The sequence below is a fragment of the Diabrotica virgifera genome, chromosome 3 (assembly GCF_917563875.1).
Source record: "Diabrotica virgifera virgifera chromosome 3, PGI_DIABVI_V3a".
Classification (NCBI taxonomy): Eukaryota; Metazoa; Arthropoda; class Insecta; order Coleoptera; family Chrysomelidae; genus Diabrotica; species Diabrotica virgifera.
The window spans coordinates 14583518-14601663 of NC_065445.1; the positions used below are offsets into that span (position 1 = coordinate 14583518).

The 18146-nt window shown below is 32.7% G+C and overlaps 1 protein-coding gene across 4 annotated transcripts in view; it reads right to left on the reverse strand.

Moving 5' to 3' along the window:
* The window catches only part of LOC114327122 (uncharacterized), a 160089-nt gene extending 142561 nt beyond the window's left edge, over window positions 1-17528 (reverse strand). For 2 of the 4 annotated variants that reach the window (XM_028275628.2, XM_028275625.2), the window contains exon 1: window positions 5337-5631. In XM_028275628.2, coding sequence (XP_028131429.1) covers window positions 5337-5344 — 8 coding nt within the window. In that variant the 5' untranslated portion in view covers window positions 5345-5631. Of the gene's footprint in view, window positions 1-5108; window positions 5632-17444 lie in introns of those variants that run through there. The other 2 variants (XM_050647808.1, XM_028275626.2) reach the window with 2 other exon arrangements.
* Between the last annotated feature and the right edge of the window lie 618 nt (window positions 17529-18146).

The window sequence follows — 18146 nt, forward strand, 5'->3', positions numbered from 1 at the left end:
TTAAAAACTAAGGTAATATACAATAATTATACCCTTCTAACGGGAAAAACTGTTTTTCAATTTAGAGATACCGAAAATAATTTTTATTTATTACAAATATGATAACTATTCCGTTCCGATAAAAAGTAATCAGCATATTTTCACAAAACACCTTTCAATTAGTTAATGTCTGCCTTGTAACATTTTAGCGATGCTTTTAAATTAGTAGGTAATACCATTAATAATTCATGTATGAAACATTATTAGCTACTTTAAGTCACAACTACTCAACATATCCGCCTTTTCTTTCAATGCAGGTAATTGTTCTATCACACAAATTTTTCGAGTAGCTTCCAACCAAGCTGGAGTAAATCTCTGGACACATTAATTAATGACTCTTTCCAAATGAGCATCATCTGTAAATAGCCTGTGAAGATACATCTTTCCGGTAGGTAACACCACAAAAAAATCGAGTGGCGTTAAATCTGGAGACCGTGGGGGCCAAACAATTTCAGAAACCCGGTATTACCTTACATCTATATATACTTAATACTAAATGCATCTCTTCTAAAGTGTTACAAGACAGACATTAACTAATTGAAACATTAATTAGTTAACCGTTCAATGTTCATTAGATGTTTATTGCATTTTGTTTTGTGAAAATTTGCTTGACATTTTTTTTTATTGGAACGGAAGAGTTCCATATTTGTAATAAATAAAAATTGATATTCGGTACCTCTAAATTTGAGAAAGAATAGCTATTTGTATAACAAGGGAGGAAAGTGCTACTTTTCCTCCCGAGAATGAAGTTTACTGCCCGACGCGTAGCGGAGGGCAGTAATCATTCAAGGGAGGAAAAGGTACTTTACTCCCATGTTATACATATGGTTTTTCCACCTTCCTCAAATAACAAGTCATTTTTTTATTTTTACTTAATTTATTTATGTAACTAACCAACAAAATTTATTAGAACTAAAACTAACAAGTAGCTACAATATAACTGTCAACTGTCAAATATAAGTCAAATTATTAATGTAAACATTGTTAAATCAGAATAACAATTTACTGTTTTTTACCATTCTGTAAAATACAGAGTGTTTTTAAATAAACGTTAAAATGTATTGATATTTACGTAATAGAAAATAGATATTGTACAGGGCGTCAATAAGTTATATTTCATTAATGAAATACCATGACGTCACTTTTACTTTTCCTCCCTAGGGAGGAAAAGTACAACTTTGCTACCTACAATCAGGTCCGGAAAGTATACTTTCGGTAGAGGTAGGTGGATAAATATTTTTTTTTTCAATTTGAAGGATGTAATTGCATATTAAAACATACTTTTTAATTCCGAATAGCTTTTAGATCATGCAGTACTTTTTATGTAGAATAACTTTTTCGTAAAATAAACAATAAAAAAGTTCCCCATTTTTATCTTACCATAAAATGGGGTGACTTTGACGGATTTTGTACTTTAATCCTATAAAAATCATATTTTAAATTTTGCTACATTTTTCTATATGCAAATATGTTATGGGTTTAGGCGTCTACTTTCAGTAGCTCAGATTATAATGACAAGAAAATAATCATGACTTAGAAAAAAAAAATAAAAAATGCCTTTGGTCAAGTTCACCCCATCTGGGGGGAAGTTGACCGTATATGCATTTTGCCTGTAAAATTATTTTTCTTGTAAGTGGGGTTAATTTGACCGTTTTTTAAACCATTTTTTCTTAATTCGTTATATCGGTGGATTTAACAACCCTTGGAATATTAATTCTTTTTTTTTTATTAAAAATGAATTCTTAGATATTTATAAATTCGAATCGTTAAAAATAATTTTAAAAATTATACAGGGTGGCTGAAGTATATCACAATAGATATTTTTCTATGTTTTCGGTCAAATTCACCCCAGCGGTCAAAGTAACCCCATTTTACGGTACCAATTTAAATATATTATTGTTGTTCTGAAACTATTTTCTTGTGGCATTTTTGCAATTAACTAGTTTTGATGGAAAATAAGCCACAATTTTACTAAAAAAATGATTTTATTAACGTTTCGACGCCCAAATCGGGTGTCGTCAAAATACAAAAAATATTAATGAATTAAACAAAAATGTTGTTGCTAAGTATAAAAAAATTCTTCTAATAATTTATTTAATCTGACTCATTTATATCGGCAATTCAGACATATATTATACATTTTTAAGTAGAAGAATTTAAAATGATATTGCTCTTATTTATGATACGATATAAATGAGTCAGATTAAATAAATTATTAGAAGAATTTTTTTTTACTAAGCAACAACATTTTTGTTTAATTCATTAATATTTTTTGTATTTTGACAACGACACCCGATTTGGACGTCGAAACGTTAATAAAATCATTTTTTTAGAAAAATTTTGGCTTATTTACCATCAAAATTAGTTAATTGTAAATATATTATAATTAGTTAACTAGAACTATCTATACAGGGTGTAACGAAAATACAGGTCATAAATTAAATCACATATTCTGAGACCAAAAATAGTTCGAATGAACCTAATTTACCTTAGTACAAATATGCACATAAAAAAGTTACAGCCCTTTGAAGTTACAAAATGAAAATCGATTTTTTCGAATATATCGAAAATTATTAGAGATTTTTTATTGAAAATGGACGTGTGGCATTCTTATGGCAGGAACATCTTAAAAAAGAATTATAGTGAAATTTGTGCACCCCATAAACATTTTATGGGGGTTTTGTCCCCTTAAACCCCCCCAAACTTTTGTGTACGTTGCAATTAAATTATTATTGTGGTACCATTAGTTAAATTCAATATTTCTAAAACTTTTTTGCCTCTTAGTATTTTTTTGATAAGGCAGTTTTTATCGAGTTGTGGCTTCTTTTTTAATATGTTTACATAAAAATTTTATGGGGGTTTTGTTCCTTTAAACCCCCCAAATGTTTGTGTATGTTCCAATTAAAATTTTACTGCGGTACCATTAGTTAAACACAGTGTTTTTAAAACTTTTTTGCCTCTTTGTATTTTTTCGAGAAGGCACTTTTCATCGAGATATTACTTCTTTTTTAATATGGTTCAAAATATACCTAAAAATGTAAATCATAAATAAATTTTCATATTATTACCAAGTCTCCATAATCGTACTTAGTTATACAGGGTGTAACGAAAATACAGGTCATAAATTTAATCACATATTCTGGGACCAAAAATAGTTTGATTGAACCTAACTTACCTTAGTACAAATGTGCATATAAAAAAAGTTACAACCCTTTGAAGTTACAAAATGAAAATCGATTTTTTCCAATATATCGAAAACTATTAAAGATTTTTTATTGAAAATGGATATATGGCATTCTTATGATAGTAGCATCTTAAGAAAAAATTATAGTGAAATTTGGACACCCTATAAAAATTTTATGGGGTTTAGTTCCTTTAAACCCCCCCTAACTTTTGTGTACGTTCCAATTAAATTATTATTGTAGTACCATTACTTAAACACAATATTTTTAAAACTTTTTTGGCTCTTAGTACTTTTTCGAGAAGTCAGTTTTTATCGAGATATTTTGAATATTTGTCAAATCCACCACATATTTGTATATGGTTAAGTACGATTATGGAAACTTGGTAAAAATATGAAAATTTATGTATGATTTACATTTTTAGGTATATTTTGAACCGTATTAAAAAAGAAGCCATATCTCGATAAAAGTTGCCTTCTCGAAAAAATACAAAGAGGCAAAAAAGTTTTAAAAACATTTTGTTTAACTAATGTATTTTAATTAGAGCGTACACAAACATTTGGGGGGTTTAAAGGAACAAAACCCATATAAAATTTTTATGTAAACATATTGAAAAAGAAGCCGCAACTCGATAAAAACTGCCTAATCGAAAAAATACTAAGAGCCAAAAAAGTTTCCAAAATATTGAATTTAACTAATGGTACCACAATAATAATTTAATTGGAACGTACAGAAAAGTTTGGGGGGGTTTAAGGGAACAAAACCCCCATAAAATTTTTATGGGGAGCACAAATTTTACTATAATTTGTCTTTAAGATGCTCCTGCCATAAGAATGCCACATATCCATTTTCAATAAAAAATCTCTGATAGTTTTCGATATATTCGAAAAAATCGATTTTCATTTTGTAACTTCAAAGGGCTATAACTTTTTTTATGTGCATATTTGTACTAAGGTAAGTTAGGTTGATTCGAACTATTTTTGGTCCCAGAATATGTGATTTAATGTATGACCTGTATTTTTGTTACACCCTGTATACAAATATGTGGTGGATTATTCAAAATATCTCGATAAAAACTGACTTTTCGAAAAAGTACTAAGAGGCAAAAAAGTTTTTAAAATATTGTGTTTAACTAATAGTACTACAATAATAATTAAATTGGAACGGACACAAAAGTTTGGGGGGTTTAAAGGAACAAAACCCCCATAAAATTTTTATGGGGTGTCCAAATTTCACTATAATTTTTTCTTAAGATACTACTACTATTATAATGCCAGATGTCTATTTTCAATAAAATATCACTATAATTTTGTTTTAAGATGGTCCTACCATAAGAATGATACATGTCCATTTTCAGTAAAAAATCTCTAATAGTTTTCGATATATTGGAAAAAATCGATTTTCATTTTGTAACTTCAAAGGGCTGTAACTTTTTTTATGTGCACATTTGTACTAAGGTAAGTTTAGTTCAATCGAACTATTTTTGGTCCCAGAATATGTGATTAAATTTATGACCTGTATTTTTGTTACACCCTGTATAATTAGTTATCTATAGTAAAGAAAAAATCATTAAATCCTAATATGAAAAGGTAAAATGTCCAATTGTTCATTTCATATTGTCGATTATAAAATTTTAATTAATAAATGCATGCTAAATACTAATCAAAATGCATAAAAAATATGTTGTAAATTTAATAAATATTTAAAATATATAAGCAGAATCTCTACCTAAATAATGAAAGATATAATATGTCAAAGAATTCAACTGCATATATGTACTGACAAATTCGAATATCTTCAAGCCATTAAAAAGAACAAACCTTTTTACTTACTACAGTTTCAAGAAGTAGTAAAAGAAAAAACATTACATAACCATACTTTACTCACCTTAAAAAATGTTGGTGTTACAACCCTCTAGACATATATATTAACAAAGACATATATAAATGTTGCTATCTTATCCATAAATATATGCATTCACTTCGTTGGCCCCACAATCTTTTAAATATTCGTTAAAAAATTTCTCAGTGCAAAAAATATCTCAAATAATATCTCTAATAAACTATTGGCTAAATAGGCACCTATGATCTCTCTCTAAGTTAACAAAAAACTTACATGTCCATAGCAGCACAAAGTATGGTCTTTAACAAGACTCTTTCATGTCTTTGCTCTAGCCAAAAAAATTTTTATTACGTTTTTTTTATGTTTTATATATTTAATTTCGATTATTGATTTATCTACGATGTATTTATCTCAAAAAATTATTTAGTTTGGTGTATAAATGTCTTAAATGTTAGATTTAGTCTCAGTGTTTGTTTAGAAATAGGTAGTTATCTTGTTTTAAGTAAATACAAAAATTGTTAGCACCAATTTAGTCGATATAAAGTGGGAATTCGTGGATCACGATCAACTCTGAAAAAACGACTATCCAGACTCCAGAGTCTGGATGCAGCGATCCCGCGCAAGCGTTCTGGGACGAGCCCCTGCACGTTTTGCCCATACATGACCTGATTATTCGCAGTCGACAGAGGCGTGCTCGGGAGGATTGAGGCTCTAGAGGAGTTTATTTAGGCTATTGCTAACTCCAAACACATTAAATTTAATTATATAAAAAATATTACCTTTAACAATGATAAAAAACTTAAATACACTGTTACTTTTCGTTTAAATAAATTTATTAAATTTCTGAAACTGTTTTCTTGTGGCAAGTTTACAGAAAACCACTCCAACTAAATTACCACTCCAATCACAAAGTAAACATCAAGGAAGGTATAATCAAATATCTATATGATAGTCAGAAAAGGATAGTCCCTAAGGATATGAGTTCGAAACACATGCTCCAATGAAAACGCATTCCAGGAAGAGAAAAACCTGCTAACAAAGATTTTGACAAAAAAATGACTAACTGTTGTTGAAGGAATTCCACGAGATTGGAGAACATAAACACAACACCACAAGCATTCCAGAGACATCCAAAAGAAGGGATTCAAAGATGACAACACTTCCATATGTAAAGGACTTCATATGGATAAGAAAAATTAAAAAGGATAGAAAACAAGTACAACATTACAACAACATACAACAATACTCAGATCTATCCTGTCCAAAACCAAACCCAACAACACACAAGAAAGATCCAAAAACTGCATCTACAAAATATCCTATGAATTCGACAACTTCTACGTAGGAGAAACTGCAAAACCACTAAGTGTCAGGGTTAACGAGCATGAAACACTCAGCAAGATATGCAAACATGCCTGGGACAAGGAGCACAGAGTACAATGTAAAATGCATCAATAATCATGAAAGAAACATATATAAAAAGATAAAAGTCAAAGAAACAGCCCTCATCCCATACGCGCCCATACCCATGGGCAGGGGTGGGGGCGTGCCACCCCACCAGGCTTTTCGGGTGCTTTAAACTGTATATTGTTATCCATAGTGTACACAATGTAATGTGCAAAATCTTCACGTCTGCCCCCCCTGAAAATTTTTATATGGGCGCCCATGCCTCATCCTACTCAACGAAGAAAAATGTGTAGAAAATTCATCAGCAGAATGCAGCAGGCTTTGGTTACCAATACTAAAAGACCTTTGGAAAGTTACAGAGGTTCCCATTGAGCTCAGTGCGCCTTTATTTTTGCACTATATTTGGTTATTTCCTGCCAAATAGATCTTACTCCATTCTTGTATGAATTTTAAGTCAGTATCTTCTTTTACTCTTTTTAAGATTTTCCAGGGAAGTCTGATGATCTTGTTCCTGTTTAAATGTGGTTACCTTGAGACTCACTTCTGCAGTTACGTTCTCTTTTTCTTTAAGTCTTTGATAGTAGGTACTGGCATTGTCGCTCCGAACAGGGTCGCCTAGTAAGAATATCGGCATTCTTATGAAACACCCTTTTCGATGTACTACGTCGAAGTTATAGGTACTATTGGAGTCTCTCTATCCACCGAGTAGTTTGTTTTCTTGTTTTCCCCACTATTGTTCTTAGGGTATTAATTTCGGCAACCCTTAGCATCTGTTTCGTCCTGTTGGTGTCTTCGCGCACTTATGTGCCATATGTCATGATCGGTCGTATGCAAGTCTTGTAGATTCTAATTTGGCTATCTGTGCGCATGTACGGATTTGACCAGACTATCTCCCGCAGACATCCTGGCAGTGCAGATGCTTTGTTGATCTGACTCCTCAGGTTCTTTACTGGGTCGTGGGTGCTTGATATATCTATGCCCAGATATCTGAATTGCATCACCTGTTCTATATGGTTGTTCTCAACCACTAACTTACATCTGAGCGATCTTTTGCTATTGTCATACATTTAGTTTTGTTCATAGAAATGTTCATATTTAGTTGGCGGCTTATTTGAAAAAACTGAAAGTGCTGTCTCTGAAGATCATCTTCTGATTCGGCAATAACTGCTGCATCATCTGCGTAATACACCATACCAATAGTTTTGTTGCCCATTGTATATCGGAGATTAAGAGATGTTACTTCGTTTATAATTTTGCCCATGTGTAGGTTAAACAAGAAGGGGCTTAAACTGTCGCCTTGTCTGATTCCTCCCGGTGTTGGAATATTTTCAGTGAATTGGTCTCCTGCTCTAATTTTAGTTACGTTGTTGTTATTTAGGTTATGGACTATCTTTGTTGTGCTGGTCGGTGTTTTATTTTCTATTAATATATTAAGAATGTCTCCCAGGCGAACCCTGTCTTCATCAGATCAATGAAATAAATATACGCTAGCATGCCGAACTCTATAGCTTTTTCTTTTATTTGTTTTATTATAAATACTGCGTCTGTTATAGACCATCCCTTTGTCAAACCTTGTTGTTCTTCAGCATTAGTGATTTGCCTTTCCAATTTGTCCTTAAGAATACCCGTGAAAAGTTTCATCGTTGTATTTAAGAGGGTTATTCCTCTGTAGTTTTGTGGGCAAATTTTTTGTCCTTTTTTTAAATATATTGTAATGACGAAGTAGTTTTCAATCCTAATAGTAAATTATTAATATTGAAAATATTAAAAATATTACTAAAAGATTTTTAAATTGAAAACTTATTGGTACACTTTCCTGGTGACACCTCCAAGACTTCTACAATTTGCAAGTCAAATGGATGCTGCAGTGAAGACGAGAAGGAAGGAATTCTACACTATGCAATTCACATCCCCCGTCTGCAGCTGGTAAAGTTCCAACGGAAAAATGCACCTAGTTACTCTACGGAGTAATACGACTATAAAATAAAAATGTATACCATTTTTATTCAGTAGCAATGCGAAGGCAAAACAATCTTACTTTTCAATTAGAATACGGAGTGCAGTCCAGTCCCTTGAATCGCGATTTTCGGCTCTTATTGGAGCCTTCATCGGAAGGAATGTAGGCACTGTTCTCCATATTTTAACTGATTCGTATCGAGAGGTTTTCCCACCCATTGCAACTGAAGTGATGATAGTAGGTGGCTAGCGCCATCTGGCATTGAAAGACGAAGTAGTTTTCAATCCTAATAGTAAATTATTAATATTGAAAATATTAAAAATATTACTAAAATATTTTTAAATTGAAAACTTATTGGTACATGGTATACATTTTTATTTTATTATATTGTAATGCTTTTATGCCATTTCTATGGTGTTTCTGTTTTTGTTTAAGATTTTGTTAAATAGTTACGACAGTATACTTGCAAGTTCAGGGCTTCCATATTTTAAAAGTTCATGGGGTATACCATCCGTTCCAGGTGATTTTGTTTTTTAGCTTCTTGATCTTTGCTTCTACCTCTTCGTCATTGATTGTAGCACTTATATCTGTTTCGTATACGTTTATATTCACTGTTTCTTCAGCAATATACAGCTCTTTAAAATGTCTGTATAGGTACTCCCTCACGAACTCGTTAATTGGTTTTTTCCTGTTCCGAAGCATTTCCCATACTTTCTTTTGGGCACCATACAGGTCGTAGTGCATGTCGCTAGTGAATTTAGCCCAATGTTCTCTTTTGATTGATTTTATTCTTGCGTTTACTTCGTTTCTTACTTGGACATATTCCGCTAGAGCTTCTTCCGATTGTGTGCTTTTATATCTCAGGTATCATTTGCGTTTTAATTCAGAGAGTTCTTTTACCTTTTGACAAAACCACGGTTTGGTGTGGTTTGTCGCTCTCGTGTTAATTTTCCTCTTTCCAATAGCTTCTTCTGCTGGTTCGTTATATAATATGAATGATCGAAATCTAGTAGGGATTGCCGCCACCCCACCACTGTCAGGAATCTACACGATCGTAATTTTTTGGAAGAAATGTGAGAAAGTTGGTGCGCGGACAGGACATTTTCGGAGAGGGTGATACCTACACATATTTTTAGAGATTTTACGGTTATTTGCCCGTCGCGGCGTAACCCAAATTAATAAAAAAGCCAAATGAAAAAACATTCGCCGCCGTCACGACCTTTTACTTAAATAGCCAGCCGATGGGAGCTGCGAACACACATAAAATTATTATAGATCATTTATCTAACGAGGAGGGAGGAAAATTTTAAGGACGTTACATATGATACGTTTCCAGGCTACTGTTATTATGATGTTGCATAAAGATTTTATGGACGTTTTTAAAACAAAAAAATCCACAAGTTGGTCTGACAAATAGGGAGAACCTTTATAAAACAGTACCTACAAGAGTATACTCGAGCATAAAGTCATAATTCACATAATATTAGGTCAGTAAAGAAAAAAAACAGATGTAAAAATATTTGAGGATTTGGAAGGGTCTAAAAGGTATATGAAGATTAGCTGATAACAAATACTTCAAGATGTACAGCTGATTGAGCTTTGTGGTATTATTACATCAGTATTATAGCAAATTAGATCATAATTTCAATATAGATCAATTCAATATAATATCTTGGTAGAAGAAATATCAAAAGTATTGTATTTACTGTTTATAAACATTAACGCAATGTGCCACCTTGCAACGATGGTAACATTGTACATTCAGCAAATTATTCAAAGTGTCACGACCTGGCATTGAATTAAAAATACTTGTCGAGCACGCCCGGAGAAAATAGAAATAATAATATTGTCGTACTTGTTCGAAGCTAAAGGCTGACGTATGTGCGTTTGGGTTATCCCACGATTTACGTTATCTCCTGTAAAGGTAGTGACGTAAGTAATGTAGTACTATACTCCGTGGCGTTACAACCCTTCGTGGGTTTTAACCGACTCAACAATATGCTTCCACTCTTCTCTGTCTTGAGCAATCTCTATCCAATTCTCCACGCCGAAAGCTTTCAGGTCTCCTGCTATATTATCTCGCCACAGGGCGAGATAACTCGCGATAGGGCGTTTGTAACTAAGCTTATAGACAGTTGGTTGCACCAGGGCAAAGTCCCTCTGGAACAACTCTAAAGTTATTATTACACAAGAAAGGTGATAATCGAAAGTTGGAAAACTACAGGCCCATCAGTCTACTCTCACACCTGTTTAAAATACTCACCAAAGTCATAACTACCCGACTAACAAGGAAATTAGATGAATACCAACCATATGAACAGGCAGGTTTTAGAAAAGAATATTCAACTTCCGATCACCTGTTAACCACAAAAATATTAATAGACAAATGTAACGAATACAAGTTTCCAGTTTTTATAGCATTTGACTACGAAAAAGCTTTCTACACTATAGAACACACGGCCGTAATAAACGCAATGCAAAATTGTAGAATAGACAGCAGTTATATTAACTTAATAAAAGAAACTATGAAACAAGCTACAGCTACATACTACCTAAATGAAAATGAATACTCGAACCCTGTACCATTAAACAAGGGAGTCAAACAGGGAGACACTCTATCACCCAAACTGTTCACCTTAGTTTTGGAGGACGTGTTTAAAAATCTCAATTGGAAATATAATGGCCGCTACCGTAATCAATGGCCGCTACCTCATTAATCTACGATTTGCGGATGAAATAATCCTGACAGCTACTGACCTACAAGAACTGCAAACCATGCTTTAAGAACTACACACAGAATCTTCTAAAGTGAGACTGAAAATGAATTTAAACAAAACATAAGTCATGCACTCAGAAGAAACCGTGACAATAATAAACGACAAAGTTATAGAAAAAGTTGAAGAATATATATACTTAGGACAAAAAATAATACTAAACAGGGAAATTCAAACGGAAGAAATAAAAAGAAGAAGAACGTTAGCTTGGGCAGCATTCGGCAAACTGAACTATATACTCAGAAATCAGCAAATTCAACTACATCTTAGATCTAAAATTTTTGATGCATGCATTATTCCGATATTAACATATAGTGCACAAACATGGACAATCACAAAAAAGAATATGAACATACTTAGAGTCACTCAACACGCGATGGAAAGAGCAATGCTTGGCATATCACTTAAGGACAGGAAAACAAACACATGGATAAGACAGAAAACCAAAGTCACCAATGTGGTGCAAAAATCATTTTAAAGTCATCTATGCTGATGTTCTGACCGATTCTGTCTCTGCTTTGGTTATTGCGGCCCATATACATATGAACCGCATATATGTACGTTTGGTCCTTCTGGAGTTATTCAAGTGTACTAAATTTGATCTACATCGACCAAATAGTTTGGAAGTTATTCAATTTGTTTATCCCGGAGAGTGATTATTTAAACAATAATAATTGTACTTGTACCAATAGTGACTCTAAAAGTATTTATCAAATCGCAATCGATTCTTTGAGGTTTCAGTTTTAAGTTATATTAAAAAAATTTCAACATTTTATCAAAATTGTTCTTGAAAATACCGTAACATTTATAATAATTTTGACATTCTTTATGTCACAAGCTTGTAAGTAGGCTCATTGAAAAGATGGTGAAAACACACAATATTTAAAAAGAAAGCACCGTATAATATGGCCAATAGGACCCAAGATAGCATTTTTTTCTTAAAATCACATTTCCACTGTTTACTAACATTAAGAGCTGAAAATTGAAGAATTAAATATCTATATTTTATGATCCGCAGTTTATAGCTAGCAAATACCGCCATAAAGATGGAAGTGGATGGGAGATCGCTGGAAAAATTTGCAATACTTCGCTTTCTATGACACGGAGAACCTTCAGTTTTTTTTTAACTGGGGTAGCTCGAGAAAGTAATAAGAACTGGGCTTCTTTCACCTCCCGGAAAAATCGGATATTTTTCTTTTATATTGTGTTAATTTGTCTTTTTTCATTTATCTAACGAGGAGGTAGGAACATTTTAAGGACGTTACATAATATTATGATCTTCCCAATACGCTTTGACGAACACCCCTATCTTATAGTCGTTGTGATGTTGATCGACGCGCGCCACGTCGATTTCCTAAATACCAATGAACTTCTATGCTAATCCGTGACCCGCCAGTTTATATATTTCAACAAAAGAAGTAAGTATTTTCTTTGTACAGTAATAAGTAATTACTGAACTACGCCAAATTGTTTCTTTCAGTTATATATGCTGTGTGTCCTCGTTTGCTTCCTTTTCATTACCAAGATATTATTTTCAATGTCATTCTGTAACTTCTTCAGCTCTTTCTAACTTACAATCTTTATCAGGAACTTATTATATCAGGTGATTGCACATCCTCATTAAAAAAATAATAACTCTAATAAGATTAGGTACATCCCTTTCTCTGAAAATTTCAAACAACATTAAAGTACTAGGTCTATATGCTAGACCATAACGCAGAATGGCCAACTCTAAATTTTACACACAGCTTAAATAGGTAGGATATAAAAAGTTGAAATTTACGCCGCCGGCAAAACGCTGCCTGGTGCTGATGTCGTAAACAGCGACATTTTATACTGATATTCACGTGGGGAGTATTATGGAAAAACAGGCAGGTACAGTGTTCCCTAAACAAGACTAGAGCATAAACTTGGGACTGGTTAAGAAGTTTACTCACTTATTTGGTTTTATGGGCTTTCTTGAACGTGGAAACGAATACATATGTACACGACAGGGAAAAATCTAAAATGAAATGTTGTTTTTAGATGCGATGCGATATATTGTAACGTTTAAAAGTGTATTAGAGAGTAGAAAGCTTGTAAATGCCCCAGGAGTCGAAGCATTTAAAAATCAAAAAAATAGTTTCCGCTAATTTTCAACTTCTATCTTTTTAGAATTCTTGAACAAAATAAGATTCGCAGACGACATCGCTATTTATGCAGACAGTCTAGAAGCACTGCAACGATTAGTAAATAAGTGAAATGAATGTCGACTCGATTCAAGTTCTCTGTTAACCCAGATATGAAAATATCAAAAGGCACCGCTAGGAAAATATTCCAACATGCGATTCAGAGAACCTATATGAAACGAGTCTTTGTACTCTAATACAGAGTATGGCATTAGTAAAAATAAAAAATAGAGGGTTTCGTTTTGATTTAAATCTGTCTCCTGTCATCCCCCGATAGCGCTATTTCTAGGCTTCCTGTTGTCAAGGAGGCTATGCAAGAAGACAAATTTTGCATTTCACTTATTCCCCGTTAGAGGGCGTTCTAACCTTACTCCGGTATAAATAGTTTTATTTTGTACCGAGAAATACGGAAGTTTTGATGTAAATTTGTCTTCTTGCATAGCCTCCTTGACAACAGGTAGACCTAAAAATAGCGCTATCGGGGGATGACACGAGACAGATTTAAATCAAAACGAAACCGTCTATTTTCTATTTAAAAAAAAATAATTACTTAATAGTTAATAAAACCAAGAAAGAGTGAATAACTACAAATATCTGAGAACCTGGGCAAATGAAAACAATAACCAAGGTAGAGAAAGCAGGACACGCATTGAAATTGCAAAACAAGCATTTATAAAAATGAAAAAAATGTTTGTTAATCGAGACCTTCCTCTGGAGCCGAGGATAAAAGCCCAAAGATGCTACGTATTCTCGAATTTGGAGTACGGAATGGAAATGTAGATATTAAAAGTGGATAATATAAAGAAATTAGAGATATGGTACTGTAGAAGGATTTTGAAAATACTATGGATCCAACGAATTACAAATTCAGAAGAGTTAAGAAGGCTACAAAAGGATTTGGAGGTCATAAAAAAATCAAAACAAGAAATCTGGAATATTTAGGCAACATTACCAGAGGTGCGAAATATTAGATATTCAGGCTCATAATGCAAGGTAAAATTAAGGGTAAAAGATCCATAGGAAGACGAAGAATTTCCTGGCCGAGAAACCTAAGAGAGCGTTATAGTTACAGCTCAGTAGATCTTTTCATAGCAGCAGCCAGGGCCGTCTTAACCATAAACGGCGCCGGGGTGCAAGACTCATTTTTGCGCCCCCTTTTGTCAGAAGATTATATAGGTTATGATAGGTACGCTAAAATTAAAACTATGTTTGTTTCTTTATTTATACAGGGTGGGCCAAAAAAAACAGTCCACCTCGATATTTGGCAGTAGTTATTAGATTTTAAGGAAATGCCGAAACAGGTCAATTTTTTTTAAATTACAATTTTTTGATATACATTTCATACTAGTGACGTCATCCATCTGGGCGTGATGACGTAATCGACAATTTTTTTAATGGGAATAGGGGTCGTGTGTGGTAGCTGATTTGAAAGGATGTTCAATTCTCTATTCAGCAACATAAACATTACTATCTTTATTTATACAGGGTTGGACAAAAAAATAATTTTTGAATTAAATTAATTGGCAGAAAAAGAAGAATCTATGTAATTTATTTAACTTAAAATACATTCTATTGCTGTCAGAAAATAGAAAAGCATGTTTATTTGGCAAATAAACATTGATTTTAGCTTAAATTAAATGTTCAAACTGCCAAGAGGTAGGTGAGAAGTTGTTTGTGATTTCATTTAAGCGAAAAGAAATGTTTATTTTTGAAATAAACATTTTTTCTATTTTCTTAAAGCAGTACAATGTATTTTGAGTTAAATAAATTACATACATTCTTCTTTTTACGTCAATTAATTTAATTCAAAAATTATTTTTTTAGCCACCCTGTATAAATAATGATATAAATGTTTATATTACTGAATAGGGAGTTGAACACCCTTTCAAATGAGTTACGCACGACCCCTATTTCTATTTAAAAAGAATGATCGATTACGTCATCATAAAAATCGAAATGTTTCTGCATTTCCTTAAAATCTAATAACTACTGCCAAATATCGAGGTGGACTGTTTTCTTTGGCCCACCTTGTATATTAGAAAACATGGTTTCAGTATTCAAAAAAGATCAATCTTATAAACTATACCATATATTTTTTAAAGTATATCAAAGTCAACTTTTCTAGCTTTTAAGTTTGCAAAAGTTTTTATTGCTTCGGTGATATCTATTTTTACTTGCTTTTCTATAGGTACTTATTAAAGCCAATTATTTTTGATCAATTTAAGTTTAGAAAAAGACCTTTCTCCTTCAGCTATTTATCTGGAAGTGTTAAATATATCCTAAGACATGTAGAAATATTTGGGAAAACGGAGAGTAAATTATTTTAGAATATACTTAAAATATCGAGTGGAGTTGTGTCTATATTTTTAAAAAATATTGGTAACAATTCTAACTCATGGAATAGATCTTCACCATCTATATCAGATCTATTTCCAAGCGCTAGTTTTTTTTTTGTAAATTTAAACATAGTGTTGTTTTTAAAGTTTTCTTCGGAGTTTCTCCAAAACAATATACTTTCCATGAAAGAAAAATTATAATTATGTTTTGTTTACCAAGACGGTGATTCATTGTCACTCATCGACATTCAATATTGGTCAAAATAGTGTACGCGTCACCTTTTTGAAATTATTGTCGGAATAATCTAAATGGGTTTCATATTTCATTTCCATATCGTAGGTGTAGTAAGCATTAATAACCTTTGTAAAAATATCGAAAGTGCACTTGTATGTTTTTGTTATTTGTAGTTTTTTTTAAGGACAAAAAGCGCAAGTTTGAGCCTAGCAAGTTTTCAGCTTGCACCCCTTGGACTTGGGGCCCGGGTGCCTCGCATCCCTTGCACCCCCGGGTTAAGACGGCCCTGGCAGCAGCCAATGAGGTACGGATAGCTGTGATGATATCTAACCTCCGATAGGAGAAGGAACTACAAGAAGAAAAAAAAATGCACCATATGAAAGCTTATGAATAAATACATCATTTTTTAAAAAAGGAAGAACTTCTGTATCATAGAACGGAGGCGTAGCACCAAAAATTAATGTTTATTTAAAAAAATTCCTGACGCCGTGGTAGTTAACTGATTGTAAATTTTGCAAATTGCTGATGAAAGGTACAGTATTCTTCTATATGTAAAAAAAATCAACTTGCTGTCTGCTTTATTTTCAGTCCTGCAACATTTTGAAAAAATGAATTTTATTTGCGAAAGCTGGATTACAAAATTTATTTTGCAAAATCTGTTAAACCGATCTTAATAAAATTTACAGTATTGGTTTATTATTTCATAAAGTTTTTCTGGGTGAAATATAACGGTCCTAAGAGTAGCATAGATCGTTGAAAAACGTAAAATGCGAATACTTGTTTTTTATGTTTTTTTTTGCAATTATTGCTCTTTTGCAACAATGGTGACAATTTTTAAAATTTTTAACTAATCTTATATTGTAGGAAATTTAATTACACAACTTTTATGTTAGTGCAACTTTTCTCGGAAATGAATACTTTTAAAGTTATAATAAAAAAAAAATCGAAGAAATAATTGATTTTTCCTTCATTATTTGACATTTTGATTATTTAAACAATGTTCCGGACCTTTTTGAGTGGAAGGATAACTCCAATATTATTATACGAGATATTTTCAAGCAATTTCTGCAAAAAAATATGAGTTACCTCTCAACATCCAAATGTACTAATATTTTTACAGATCCGCCCTGGTCAGAAGCGTTTCAATATAATATTGTAACGTTTAAAAGTGTATAACGGAGTAGAAACCTTATAAAGGACAAAAGGCTTAAAAATACATTTTAAATAAACATACTCGCAAATTGAAATAAACGGAGTAAAATTCCATGAAATGGAAGGCACATTGTTTTTTTTTATTTTTTGTTGCTATGTTGATTAAAGCACCCCATTTATTTCTTGCTACAGTAAAATTGAGTATCGTATTTCATGCCATAAAGCAGAATTAATTCGATTTTATTAAGCCATAACCACAGAGGTTTTTTCATAAAAATGAGTATATCTGTATGTATAAAACTTTAAGTCAAAAATCAATATTATTACAAGAATTAAAATTAAAATTACTCACCGGGCTTCTGGAACCACGTCGATATTCACAAGCCGAGCGTTCGATGTCCTCTTCGGGGCTTCCAGGGTCTCCTGGGCCCCCAGACACTACACTGTTCACTGCACTACTGTTTCTGTGGACGGCTCATTTATACCGTCGATGGTGATGTGGTTCACAGGAGTGGCTTTTGGATGGAAGTTGGCGCGAAAATTTTTGACGGCTTTTTTGATCACCATGTCGAAGGTAACTGGATGCCGTCATATCTTTTATTTAGAATTTAGACAGTTTGACCGTTTTTCAATCTCTATGACTTCTCGGTATATACAAGCGTATGGGGGCTGCTATGATGGTTATGGAGTTTTCAAAATCAATTTTGTGACCTGTATGATGATCGTGTTGGCCTAGAGGTGAAATTGAAACGAAACTGTGAACAGATGGAATGTTTGTAAATCCTATTTTGGATTCTATGATTGGTTTAGTAAGATCGGGGGCTATTTGCACAAGAAATTTCAAGGTGTTGTTCATTTGATGTGTTGTCGTTAACAGATCAAAGTTTTTGTTGGGTGGTAAATATTGTATTTAGTGATTTGAGGATTTTGTCAGTATCACCTTTGATGTAAGAAAGAAAAGGATCTAGGGATAAAAATATAAATAAAAACCGCAAAAAAAACTAGGAAAAAGACTTGCCTAATTGAACAAAGTGATAAAGGAGACTAAAGAAAA